The sequence below is a fragment of the Prionailurus viverrinus genome, chromosome F1 (assembly GCF_022837055.1).
Source record: "Prionailurus viverrinus isolate Anna chromosome F1, UM_Priviv_1.0, whole genome shotgun sequence".
Classification (NCBI taxonomy): Eukaryota; Metazoa; Chordata; class Mammalia; order Carnivora; family Felidae; genus Prionailurus; species Prionailurus viverrinus.
The window spans coordinates 60,224,975-60,239,671 of NC_062577.1; the positions used below are offsets into that span (position 1 = coordinate 60,224,975).

Sequence of the window (14,697 nt, forward strand, 5' to 3'; positions counted from 1 at the left end):
GAATGTATCCACTCAGCTTTCCCAGCAGCCTTGATATTCCTCCCGGTGCCCCCTCCCCACCCTCCCTCCTCCTCAGTCACACATTTACAAGGGCATGCCAGGTCTGTGGATGCACATACCTACAAGACAGCCTGTGTACTTCCTCTTCTAGCCTAAGTCAAAATATGGTCCTGGACATCTCAGGGTCTGGATGTCTCTTCTTCCTACCTGTTTTCCATGCCGGTTCCGCCAAGAGATCCAGCGAGTGCCATCCCGACTGTAATTGATCTTGTACATGGGGGCAAACTCAATGCCATGGCCCCCAGCATGGCGCCCTTGGGTCCCCACCAGAGTGATAAAGTGCAGGGTGTGCAAGTCAATCTGTAGGAATTCCTTCAGGTCATCAGGTTCCACTGGAATCTCAGGGCACCAGGCTCCGTCCCCTTCTTCTGAGTCCAGCCTTTTGACACAAGGGGTGGGAGACAGAGAGGAACCATGGAACTAGAGTTGTTTACCAATCCAGAGCAAGCAGCTGCTCTGTCCTGAGGGGAGAAAATGTATCCAACCCAAGACTCAGTCTAAAAAGTTGGGACCCCAGTCTAAAAAGACTCTTTGGGTCTCCCCTCAAGCCTGACAGTCTTCTGTCCCTGGGGCACCATGAAACCCAGATAGACCGTCACCACCAGGGCTAGAGTCCTTCAGATCAGATGTAGCCTTTATTTCTCACCCTGATTTAAAGACCACAACGGAAATGAAACTCTTTCTGCCCTCTACTCCCCCATGAGTCATTTTGTCTCCCCGTTCCACTTTCAGTCCCAGCATAACAAGGGTGGCCACCCCTTGCTTGGATATCAAGTTATAGGAAGGAGGAGGGAAGGATCATAAGATCTCCAGTGTGGGTTATGTAATGCAGTGGAATTTTAACCAACAGGATGGGCATGGCAGCCCAGCAAAACGCCATGGGAACCCATGATGAGAGTGAGGGGTAGGAGCAGGCCAGGAGAGTAGTAAATAATCTGGTTTCATTTTATTACCTCCAAGCTAAGCTACCAGTGAGCAAAATTGTGAAATCAGTGGAAGGTTTCTTTTGGGAATGTCTTACCACTTTCCCTCTTCCCTGGAATGTTCCTTTTCTCACAGATGTCAACCTACTCATTGCCGTTCTCTTCCAACCCCACCAACCATCACTCTCGTCTTTCACATACTCAGAAATTATGGAGAAGGTTTACTAAGGTTGCTTTTCTCGTGGGTGATTCCATTTGAACAGAAATCAACACTTTAGACCAAAAAAATCAGATCCCAGGAGAAGGATTAGACCCTCACCAGCAGAGTAGCTTTTGACAAGGGAGTTCGTTGCTTTGGAGGACCCCTGGTACTAGGCCACTAGGAACCCACCATACTCTTTGTGGGTGAGGATGGCCCTTCAATGAGAGAAGGGAAGACTTTTCTGGAGTCCTCAGTGTCTGCTCAAAGCCTTGATGCTTTGCACCGTGAATAATGTTTCACAGACACCCACTGACAAGAGGATGGGGTGTCCTCGCTTCCAGTGTCCTACCCCATCTGCGCCTTCCCCAGTCCACTACGGTAGTCAGCTTCCTGTAAATTCTCACACTGAGAAGGTGAAGTAAAGCAAACCCACTGCATATCCATGAACCCATCTGCTGTGGGCAGGGTAGCTCAAGGCCCTGTGATTGGGAAGGGGTGGCCAGACCAGCACATGCTGCCAAACCCTGAATTTTCTCCCCGAAAACATACAGGACAGGCCTCCCCCGTGCCTACCAGCTCCCACCCTTCTTCCCGAGCCCCTTGAGCCAGAAAGTGCATCCAGCCCGTGGCTTGGGCTTTCTTGGGGCATCTGTCCTCACCTTCCGTATTTGGCAGCTGTGGATTCTGACCACTGACTGGAAGCTGTGATGTCCTCATCTGGAATGTGGCCTCCTGACATACCCAGAGGATAGCGGCATATGGCTGGACCAAGAGACACCGAAGGGAAAAAGAGAGGAAATACTTTTCTTTTTATTTCCATGGATGCCCCACCCCCTTCTAGGAAGAATGTGATTGACTATTGGACAGGGAAACAGAGTGCTTACATCTTCTTAAGGTTTTCTATGACCCCAGTTTGATCACCTTGACTCTCTCAGCCTTTCTCCCTGGGCCTGCCTCCAAACTTAGTAGTGTTCAATCCCCCAAGCACGGACCTTCAGCCACATCTATCTTTCAGTCCCAGACCCAAGTAATGTAATGTGATGCAATGTGCTGATTTATTCTTTTATTTGGTAATAAGCCCATGGCCCATCCCCATTACCTTATCAGCAGATGTGTACTACTAACCAGTTTCCCAAAGGTGCTGAGTCATCCTCACAGCCACCAGGTACCACCTGATCCAAAGCATTCGTTTTTCTAGGTAGCTGATTGCACAAAACTACAGGGCAAAGTCAACTGTCCTATGAAAGTACTGGACACACAGCTTTGGCCCCCATCAGCACCATGTTTTCGCCTCTGGCTATAAACAATGGCCTCTGGGGAAGGACTTCCACCTCCAGCCAAGATAGAGTAACAAGGACCAGATTGACTCTCCTGGGTGAAACAACCAAAGAATGGACAAAGTATTCAAAACATTGAGTTTCAAACAATGAATACCGAATAACAAAGGCCAACAATCCCTGAGAGGGGACAAAGAAGATGAGTCCTACAGTGGCACCAGCTTACTGCTGTGGCAGAGTCCACAGTGAGTGAGAACAAGGCAGAGTTTGGAGGGCTCCCAATCAAGGAGACAAGGATAAGAGTCTGGAGAGGTCGGGGGAATCTAGGGTTGCCAGAGAAATACAGGATTCCTAGCTAAACTTAAATTTCAGATAAACAATGAAGAATTTTTTAGTATAAATAGGTACAATGATGGCAGGCGTATAAAGAAGCAGAGAAATAGAACCTATAATGAGAAAAACAACCAATCAATGGAATTGATTCAGAATATAGAAGAGGGGCACCTGGGTGGCTCAGGTGGCTGAGCGTCCAACTCGTCTCAGGTCATGATCTCACAGTTCGTGAGTTCCAGCCCTACATGGCCTTCTCTGCTGTCAGTGCAGAGCCCGCTTCGGATCCACTGTCCCCCTCTTTTTCTGCCTTTCCTCCTCTTGTGCTGTCTTTCTCTCTCTCTCTCTCTCAAAAACAAAAACATTAAAAAAAAGAATTTAAAAAGAACATTAAACCAATTATAATTATATTGTTATAAGGTCAGCCACTGTGGAAAACACTATGGAGTTTCCTCAAAAACATTTTTAAAAAGAATTACCATATGATCCAGTAATTCCACTATTGGGTATTTACTCAAAGAATACAAAAACAGTAATTTGAAGGGATTACTAAGTTTTTTTTAATTTTTTTAATGTTTATTTATTTTTGAGAGAGAGAGAGAAAGCAGAGGAGGGGCAGAGAGAGAGGGAGACCCAGAATCCGAAGTGGGCTCCAGGCTCTGAGCTGTCATCAGAGCCCAATGCAGGGCTCAAACTCACGAACTGTGAGATCATTACCTGAGCCAAAGTCAGACGCTTAACCGACTGAGCCACCCAGGCATCCCTGTACCCCATGTTAATTGCAGCATTAATTATAATAGACAAGATATGGAAGCAATCCAAGTATCCATCCATAAGACTTAATCGATAGGATCAAGGATATGTGGTATATATTGGAATATAATGGAATATTAGTCATAAAAAAGAATGAAATCTTGCCATTTACAACAATGTGGATGGACCTAGAGGGTATAATGCTAAGTGGAATAAGTCAGTCAGAGAAAGGCAAATATCATACGATTTCACTCATAAAATGCATTTAAGAAACAAAACAAATGAACAAATAAATCAAAACAAGAGACGACAAACCAAAAATCCAGTCGCTTAAATACAGAGAACTGGTGGTTGCCAGAGGGGAGGTAGGTGAGGAGGATGTGGGAAATAGACAAAGGGGAACAAAAGTACACTTATCTTGATGAGCACTGAGAAATGTTGAATTGTTGAATCATTATATTGTACACCTGAAACTAATATAACACTGTGTGATAATTATACTTTAATTTAAAAAAATAATAAATATATATAAGGAGAGCTAAGTGAGATAGGGAAGGATATAAATAAAATTTCTAGGGATGAAACTTGACTATATGAGAAAATACATTGAATAAGATTAAAGGAAGATTATACATTAAAGAAAAGATTGGTGAACTTAAAGACAGCAATAGAAATTATCCAAAATGAAACAATGACAGAAATTAATCAAATCACTCAAATAATCAATCACACAAAAAGATAGAACCTAAGTTAAGTTGTGAAACAATTGCAAATATCCTATTATACATGTAAATGGATTCCTTAAAGAAGAACAGAGAGGAATCAAAAAATTATTTGAATAAAACATGGTGGAAATTCTTTTCGAATTTGATGAAATTATAAACCCGAGAGGCTCAGTGACTTGAACCATAAGAAACATGAAGAAAACTATACTACAGTACATCATAATTCAACTGCTTAAAACAGGTGATAAGGAGAAAAGTTTTTAAGCAGCCAGAGAAAAAGGATACATTATGAACAGAGGACCAAAGATAAAAATGATTACAAATGTCCCTTTGGAAATGGTAATTACATAGTAAATAGATAAGAAGAGTTTTCATGTTATTTACATCTCTTTAAATGGTGATTGACTATTTAGATTAAGACGATTTTTCATGTTATTTAAATCTCTTTAAATGGTAATTGACTATTTATATAAAAACAGTAACAATATACCGTGGGGTTTATAATATGTACAAAACTAAAATGCATGAAAACAATAGCATGAGGGCTGAAAAGGGAAAAACGGAAGGCATCCTGTTCGAAGATTTTTTAAATGTTTATTTTTGTGAAAGAGAGAGAGTGCACAAGCAGGGGAGGGGCAGAGAGAGAGACACACACAGAATCTGAAGCAGGCTTCAGGTTCGAAGCTGTCAGCACAGAACCCAACACAGGGCCTGAACTCACGAACCACAAGATCGTGACCTGAGCCAAAGTTGGACACTTAACCGACTGAGCCACCCAGACATCCCTCTTGTCAGATTTTTATACTGTATGTGAAGTGATATACTATCACTTACAAGATATACTTTATTTAATTAAAGATGTACATGATAAACCCTAAAGCAAGCACTAAAATAATATTTTCAAAAAGGTTCATGGCTAATAAATCAACAAAAGATAAAACTGAATCATAAAAAGTTCAATTCACTGAAAGGAAAGCAGAAAACCACAGGTAAGTTTACACATAAAAGGATGCGAAAAGATATACCACGAAAATGTAATTAAAAAAAAAAAAGCTGGAGTGGTTTTATTAATACCAGACACAACAGATTTTAAGACAAGAAATAGCGATGGTATTTCACAATGATAAAGGGGTTAGCTCATCAAGAACACATGACAGTCCTAAATGTTTATTCACGTAACAGAGCTTTACAAAACAAAACAAAACAAAACAAAACAAAACAAAACAAAACAAGGCTGCAGGGAAAAATGAACAAAACCACATGTCGTTGAAGATTTCAATACTTACGTCTCAATAATTGGTAAAACAATCAGACAAAAAATCAGTAAGTATACGGAAGATGTGAACATTATCCACTGGTTTTGCCTAGTTTGACATTTATAGAATTCTACTGAAAAACATAGAGTATTCATTCTTTTGAAGTGCACCTGTGATATGTACCAAGATAGACCATATTCTGAATCATGAAACAAGTCCCAATAAATTTTAAATATTCAAGTCATACAAAGTATGTTCTCTGTCATAATGCAATTACTAGTTAGAAAAAATACATAATAGAAAGATATCTGGAAAATCCCCAAATATTTTCAAACTAGCATAACACTTTCCTAAATATGCCATGGGTCAAAGAAAAAAGGAAAATTAGAAGAAATTAGAAAACAAATTAGAAAGTATTAGAAAAGTATTAGTATTAGAAAGTATTCTGTACTGAAAGATAATGAAAATATAACAAAATTTGTGGATACCACTTGACAAGTACTTATGGAGAAAATCACCACAGTAAAATCCTCCATTAGAAAAGAGCAAAGATCTCTAAATAATAACTTCAGTCTTCACCTTAAGAAACTAGAAAAAGTAGAGCAAATAAAATACAAAGTAATTACAAGAAAGGAAATAATAGATTATTAGTGGAAATCAGCAAAATAGAAAACAGAAAAACGATAGAGAAACTCTAAAAAACCAAAAGCTGGTTCTTTTTTTTTTTTTTAGTTTTTTTTTTCAACATTTATTTATTTTTGGGACAGAGAGAGACAGAGCATGAACGGGGGAGGGGCAGAGAGAGAGGGAGACACAGAATCGGAAACAGGCTCCAGGCTCTGAGCCATCAGCCCAGAGCCTGACGCGGGGCTCGAACTCACGGACCGCGAGATCGTGACCTGGCTGAAGTCGGACGCTTAACCGACTGCGCCACCCAGGCGCCCCAAAAGCTGGTTCTTTGACAAGACTTAAAAAAAAAAAAAGGCAAAAAGAATCTCTAGCCAGATTGGGAGAGAAAAAAGAAAACACTACAAACATCAGGAATGAAGGAAGTTTCCTTGTTACAGAAATTAAAGATATTAAATGTATAATAAGAGAATCTTATAAACAATGTTATGCCAATAATTTCAACAACTTAGATAAAATAATCAAATTTTTGAAAGATACAAACCACTAAAGCTCATTTATAAAGAGATAGATAAAAACCTGAGTATCATTTATGTTCTAAAAAATTTAAATATATAGTCAACAACCTTCCTACAAAGAAAACCCCAGGACAAGATGGCTTTACTGTTGAATTCTGCCAAACGTTTCAGAAAGAAAAATGACCAAGCACTCACAAACTCTTCCAGAAAATTAAAGAGGAGAAGATAGAAGGGGATATTTCCTGATTCATTTTATGAAATCCTATTACCTAATACAAAAACCAAACAGGAAGCTTATAAGAAAACTATAGACCAATGACTCTCATGAACATAGATACGAAAACTCTAAACACAATTTTAGTAAACTGAATCAAAGAATATATAAAAAGAATAACACACCATGATCAAGTAGGATTTATTCTAGGAATGCAAGGTTGGTTTGACATTCAGAAATCATTCAATGTAATTCACCACAGATTTAGAAAGTGAAACTGTATCGTCACTTCAAAAGACACAGAAAAAGCATTTGCTGAAACCAAACATCATTTCCTGATAACAATTCTCGGCAAACTAGAAGTAGAAAGGAATTTTCTCAATATAAACAATTGTAACCGAATATTATGAAAACCTAAATGCCAACAAATTGGACAACTTAGGGGAAATGGATAAATTCCTAGAAACATAAACTACCAAAACTGAATCAGGAAGAAATAGAAAATTTGAAGAGACCAATCACCAGCAATGAAATTGACTCAGTAATCAAAAACCTCCCAAAAAATACAAGTCCAGGACCAGACAGCTTCACTGGCAAATTCTACCAAACATTTAAAGAAGAGTTAATACCTATTCTTCTCAAACTATTCCAAAAAACACAAGAGGAAGGAATCATCCTGATACTAAAACCAGATCAAGACACCACAAAACAAAAGAAGTACAGGCCAATATCTCTCATGAATATAGATGCAAAAATCCTCAACAAAATATTAGCAAACTGAACCCAACAATATATTTAAAAAATCATGCACCACAATCAAATGGAATTTATTCCCAGGATGCAAGCGTAGTTTAATATTTGCAAAACAATCAACATGCTGTGTCACATCAACAAGAGAAAGGATAAACACCATATGATCATTTCAATAGATGAAGAAAAAGCATTTGATAAAGCGCAACATGCGTGATGTCATCTGATACTTCCAGGAACAGTACGATGAAGCAAAACCAGACTCAGCCACTTTGGCAAGAATCATGGCCATGTACACCACCAAAACACTTCCATGTTCCTGTCCCCTGCATTTTCCAAGTCAAATTTAAATCAAGAGATGAACATGGGATCTAGTATCATTTTGCCTATTCTTGTCAAATGTATAACTTCTGCATCTGGGGTGACAGGTTCTACAAATAATCATTATGTTTGAATCTCGAGTGTAATTCTGGGCTGTTCAGGAATGAAGCATCAAGTTCTCAAATTCTAAACCCTCTGGAATGTGAAATTGAAGGGAGGAGTAAGGATGAGGAAATACTGATACAGAATGCCAATGGGGCCCAAATTACCAGTGAGTGAGGTCAATGAACATTTCAGAAATCACTCACAGGGTGCGCCCTCTCTTGTGCTCCACCCCTTTATGCAGTGGAGGCCATGCCCTGCCTCAAGGCCTCCTCCGGCCCCCTCCCAGATGCTTGTCCTGCATGTTTTTGGGTGTGCTAAACGTTTTCGCACTGCTGCTTAGTGTCCCTCAGTACCAGTGACTCAATGGGCCAGGAGAAGCTTCTGGACACCTTTATCTCACAGGCTACACGCCCCAGTCCAGGTTACCAGAACACTTGCCTTGGCATTTGTGACCCAAGCTAGCTACTAATAAAGTAACTTTGCTTTCCCATTGTTACTGCTCTCTGCGTGTATATATCCCTCAACGATCTTCTGGGGAGGGGACCTGGCCGGCCAAGGTAGACGGTCCTTGCACCTTTGGCTATCATTCATGTCGTGGTGCCCCCAGTTGCTATCTTGACTCCTAAAATACAGTTCGTTCTTCACAGTTTTCAAAGTGTTGTCCCATTGTTTTCATCTTGTTTACCCTACGATAACCCTGTGTGGTAGGCGGGGCATGTATTATTATTCTCAAATTACACGTGAGAAAACCAGTTAGAGCCCCATGGCTATGAAGGGGTCCTAATCCAAAGTTAGTCCAATGTACCAGACTGCCACTCTCTGCTCTAACCAAAGGAATGGCAAGATGTAAGCTGTTTCTCCCAACACACCAGGCTGCAGGCAGAAGCAATGCAGATTCGTAAGACAGCTGGCCTCTGGCACCTTCTTTCCCTTCAGAAACCAAAGCTTTATTCATGGACCCAGTCCTATCTCCATTCCCAGTGTGGTAATCAACTTATTGCTCTCCAAATCCATAGGGTTTTTAAGCTCCTATTTTTATTAATTCATTCACTCAATGTTTTTTTTTTTGAGCCCCGTGGGAATATAGGCATAAACAGAACAAAGTACCCTTTGCCAGAGTTTACATTCTAGTATGGGGAAAAAGACAAGAGGCAAATAAATATATAAGATGAGAAAAAGTGGCAAGGGTTGTGAAGAAAAGAACACAGGGAAAGGAAATAGCTGCTCTTTCATGTCAAGAGATAAGGAAGGTCTCTCGGATAAGGTGTCTCTGAGCAGAGATCTGAGTGAAGGACGACAGCCAGGTGACTCTTGGAGGGCGGAATGTTTCATGGAAAGGGAACAGAAGTCAAGAAAAGAGCCTTCTTAGTGGCTTCGGGTACAGCAAGGAGGTTCGCACACCTGAAGTGGAAAGACTAGCGTAAGTTAGTATCTAGCACTGTCCCTTTGCAATGGAATGAACTTGGTTGCAACCAAAGCAAGTGTTTTTTAAAGAAGGAATAGTACCAATTTCGGTAAATTTCTCCTTACTCCGACGTCCGACATTTTTAGTATCTGTTGTATAGCCTTCGGTACATAGTGCTTTGTCATATAATTGTCTGTGTGTGAGTCTCATCTCTCCTACAGATGGCAAACTTTTGGGGGGATAAAAGGGCGTAGGCGGGGAGATTAGATCTTATTCAATTTTATTTCTCAGGGCATGTCTGGGGAGACAACAGGTGCTCAAAAATATTGATTGAAAACAGAGGTAGACATAGATTAGGAGTTAGAATAAAGTGGAGTTAAATATGTCACCTTGCAAACCTTACCCCCAGTCTGTTCCATTTCAACCAACTCCACTCTTCCAATTACTTGAGGCAAAAATCTTGAGGCCACCCTTGACTCCTTTCGTATTCCATATCCAGCCCAACAGCTGATGAGGAAATCCCATTAGCCACCTTAAAGAATTCCCATAACCCACCTCCTTTCCACATATGCCACTACCATTCTAGGTCGATCCTGGAATAAAACAATAATCTCCTAACCAGACGTCCTTTTGTCCACCTTGTCCCATTTATCTATGAAAATGTAAGTCAGACCACGTAACTCTTTTGCCCAGCACCCTCCAGGGAGTTCCCACCTCACTCATGATAACATTGAAAACGCATGCGTGGTCTCCAGGGTCCTGCAGAGCTGATCCTGGGCTATCCTGGACCTCACGTCCAGAGCAGTCCCCCCTCCAGTCACGCTGGCCTCCTGGCTGCTCCTCAAGCACACTAAGTATGCTTCTTCTTCAGACATTTAACTGCTTAATTCAATAATGGTAGTAATCTGTTCTAGGTTGGGGAAAGAGAAGTGGAAGACTGTATCTCCCATTATTTTCCACGCGCTAACATATCTGAAATCTGAACGCATTTCACAAGCAAATGGTGAGTCATAGCTTAACTGGCTGGGGTTTTTTCTTAGAGTGACACAGTAGAATCAGTAGAATCAGTACAGTAGAATCAGCAGGCTCTTCAATTTGATGATATACTGTAATAATGGTAACCACTTATAAACAGCACTTATCAAATGTCAGACGATATGGTATTTTTGTCACTCATTACTTCCTGTTTCTCACGAATCCCCCATCTACAGGTAAGACGTTAAATAACTGCCTAAGGCCATTCGTGGAGTAAATACTAACTCACTTTAGATTCGGACTCTAAAGACGGCTCTCTCTAAGCTACACAACCTCTGAAGGGAAAAAAAAAGAGATTTCAAATCCACTCCAGGATCTAAGCAAAGTTCACATCCTTTCTGGGTCTCAGTTTTCTCCTGTGGAAATCAGGGGAGCTGGATTAGATGTTTTCTAAGGCAGTGATTCCCAAAAGCCAGTCCATGGACCGACTGCTTTAGAATTGCTTGGGAAGGTTGTAGAATATAGGTTTGTGAGCCCTGTCTTAAGAGATTTTTCTTCGGTAGGTCTGAAACTGTGCCCAGGAACCTACATTTTTTTTTTTTTTTAATTTCCCACGTGATTCTGCTATGCAGCCACACTTGGAAACCATGCTTCCAGGTCCCTTCCAGCCTGGACACATGATCATTCTCTGGGGCCATTCCAAAGGCCAGGGACATCCACATTCACAGTCCCACTGGGCTTGCATTCCTGGCTATCATGAATCTCTAGTCACTGGGCCATGAGTGTAACGAGAACTTCTGTTTCTCGGAACATCTAAAGTAAACCAGAAATGGGGAAAGAGGGTCGCATGGGGTGAGTCATGATATTGTTGCAAATAACTTCCCCACCAAGGCACTGCTTGTCCTGGGAACAGCAACCAGGGAGTTTTAACACAGCTGCCTTAGCTGCAGCTGCCTGTATGAAGCATGTTGATATTTCCTGGGCTTAGGAACCCTATCTATTTTGTGTTCCAATTATGCCTATATAGGTACTTTCCATATTTAACAAAGAAAGGGAGAGAAAAACCGAGAGACAGAGAGAGAGAGAGAGATCCCACCTAGGATACTCTATTTGGTGTCCAAGGAGGGCCAGTTGCCTGGCTGAGGCTCTTTGCTCCCCTTCATTACTGGGCTAAGGTTTTGATCCTCAAAGTGGTCTCCCAGGACCAGCAGCCCCCAACACTATCTGAGAACTTGTTAGAAACGGAAGTTCTCTGACATGTCATTTGCCAATACCTTCCCCAATTCCATTGTGGGGGGAGGGGTGAAATGGGTGATGGGCATTAAGGAGGGCACTTTTGGGGATGAGCACTGGGTGTCATACGTAAGAGATGAGTCACTGGGTTCTACTCCTGAAGCCAAGACTACACTGCCTGTTAACTAACTTGAATTTTTAAAAAAATTGGGGGGCGCCTGGGTGGCTCAGTCGGTTAAGCATCCGACTTGAGCTCTGGTCACATTTTGTGGGTTCGAGCCCCGCGTGGGCTCTGCGCTGACAGCTCGGAGCCTGGAGCCTCCTTCCGATTCTGTGTCTCCCTCGCTCTCTGCCCCTCCCCCACTCGTGTTCTGTCTCTCTCTCTCAAAAATACATAGACATTGAAAAAATTGCTTTGATAAATAAGTAATAAAATAAATTTTTAAAGAAAGAAAAGAAATGCAAATTCTCAGTCCCCACCCTAGACCTACTGAATCACTCTGAAGGCGGAGCCCAGCCAACCAGGTTTTCACCAGCCCTCTAGGGGACTCTGCTGCTGCTCAGGTTTGATAACTGGAAGAACCGGGGGATGAAATGAGGCTGCAGTTTGTCCACATAAAAGAAGAAAACTCTAAATGTGTCAGCGTGCCCCTCCTCCTCATCCCCTCCAGTGCTTCCCTCGCACAGAAGGGTGTAAGCCAACCACGTGTGGACAGCTGTGGCAACACCATGTCGAGACCTGGAAGGCCTCCCTGAGCCACGGCACACGTGGCCCTGAACCTGGACCAGTACAGGACTCTGGGACAGGAAGAGTTCTGGAATGACACGTGACACGTTCATTTCTGCTTTAGGAGCAGTGGAGGAGTGGAAAGTAAACCTGTCCTTCGGGAGTCAGCTGCTCTGTTAGCAAAGCCTACCGCTCGTATGGATGGGGTTTCGGAGTGGTAGGGGTCCAGAGCTGATGGCCAAGAAAGAACTCTTGAGATGTCTTTGGTGCAAAAAGGTGACTTTATTAAAGCACAGGGACAGGACCCGTGGGCAGGAAGTGCTGCACTGGGCTTGTAAAGAGTGACTGCTTATGTACTATGGAGTTGGGGGAGGGAAAGGCCAAAGGGAAGCCTCCAGAAGGACTTTCATCTGCTAAAGAGGACTCATAGGATGCCACAGTCTTGCTAGGGTCAAGCTAAGGTTGTTTTCCCTCTAGGAAGCCATTGACATTAAGACAGTAGGGGGTTCCTGGAGAGATGTTATACTTTGTATTTGCCTCAGGTATTTGTCAATGGGCTGCAGATCACACGGAAATTTAATTTTACCTGCCATTTTCTTCTTGCCTTTGTCCCCACATCACTATGGAGGGTGATGTTGGGGCTCCAGGAAACTGAGTCTACAGGTTTCTGGAGATCAGGCTATTGATAAAATTGCCTTTTTCTTATAATTTACTAAGACATTTGTAACCTGAAGGAGACTCATGTCCCGCATGACTGTGATCTCTATCACAGTTAACCATTTGTTTTCTTTCCTTTCCTTTGTTCTTGGGTGGCCAGGAGAGCCTGAGGAACGTCGCACAGATCCCGCTTGGGTGGGGGAGGGGCGTGTGCTGGCTTGTGCTTTGCCCTCAGCTTGCTTTATGGTCCCTCATCACTACGTCCCGCAAATTTCTTGAGTCCAGCTGTCTCTCTCTTTCTCCACTCCTCCCATGCAGGGCCCAGCCTCTGCCACCTCACATCTGAATGACTATAATGCCTTCTAGCTCTTCCTCCGGCTCCTCTACCACTCCTTCTCCACACAGCAGCCCAAGCGAGCTTCCTAGAATCTTATTCTGACATGAATCTTCTAACAGCTGTCCAGTCTTCCTGGGATAGTGTGGCCCATGATGCCTGCGGGATCGGGCCCAGCCTACCTCTCTGGCCTCACCTTGGGCTTTCTGCACATCTCTGCTGGCTCTCATCCTGACTTCGTAAGTGCACAAAGTACCTTCCAGCCTCAGGGTCTCCCTGCATGTCATGTTCCGTGTACCTGGAATGTTCTTCCCCTCCCCTCCCTTACCTGCTGACTCCTGCTCATCCTCCAGTTCTTAGAGAATTCCTCCGAGCCTTTGGGGAAATTAGGAATTTCTGTTACATGCTCTTAACAGTGCGCTGCTTTCCTTCTTAGTACTTTTCACACTTGTAAAACAAATAATTGTTTGTTTCAATACAAATAATTGTTTCATTTTGGTCTCTCCACTAACTATTCAGTGTCATATGGCCAGAGATCTTGTCTATCTTTCTCTCCGTTGTTTGCCTCATTTCTAGTAGGGTGTCTGGGTATTAACTGAGTGTTCAATAAATATCTGTTGAAAAGGTGATAAAAGAAGAGTTTTCTGTTGTTCCTAATTAGGAGGCTTAAAAACAAAGACCTGGGAAGTCAGGAAAGGGTAGCCCTGACTAATGATGCTTAACCAGGCAGCAGACATATAAGACTTCTTTGTAATTCTGGGGCATTACATATCTATTGCAACCCATCTTTTTGTTCATGTATTTATTTAACAAATATATTTACTTAACATTAATGTTAATTTATTTAATGCTTATGAATTTATCTAACAAATCAGTCCCTGCTGTGAAGATACAGTGGTGAACAGGACAGATAAAATGACTTAGCCCACGGATCCTACATTCCGGTAGAGGAGAAAGACAAGAGGCAATAGATTTTCGATTCTCAAATAGGCAATCAAATTGTCTGACAATAGCTATTACGAATTGTTACTATTTCAGATAGTATGACAAAACTACGGAAAACTCTAAAATATGATAGGGAGATAAAAGAGATGGGTGGGGGGTTCTTTTAGGTAACAACCTTCACCAGAGATTTTCTAGTTCACTCATGCTTGTTTACCGCCTTAGTGAAACTGTAAGCAATTTTGAGAATAGTAATCATGTCAGATTCTTCCTTTTCCCGCTGGGCAGCTGCCAACACATGGTACCCATTAGATGCTCAATACACATTTGGCAAATAAATAAGTAAGCAAAAGGGTAGAAGGC

General features: G+C 42.1%; 1 protein-coding gene across 5 annotated transcripts in view; it reads right to left on the reverse strand.

Annotated features, from left to right (window-relative positions):
• Positions 1-14,697, reverse strand: part of DDR2 (discoidin domain receptor tyrosine kinase 2) — a 156,353-nt gene that overhangs the window by 33,518 nt on the left and 108,138 nt on the right. For 4 of the 5 annotated variants that reach the window (XM_047840559.1, XM_047840558.1, XM_047840556.1 and 1 more), the window contains 2 exons: positions 1,845-1,947; positions 208-439 (listed from right to left, as the gene is read on the reverse strand). In XM_047840559.1, coding sequence (XP_047696515.1) covers positions 208-439; positions 1,845-1,947 — 335 coding nt within the window. The remainder of the gene's footprint in view (positions 1-207; positions 440-1,844; positions 1,948-14,697) is intronic. The other variant, XM_047840560.1, reaches the window with a different exon arrangement.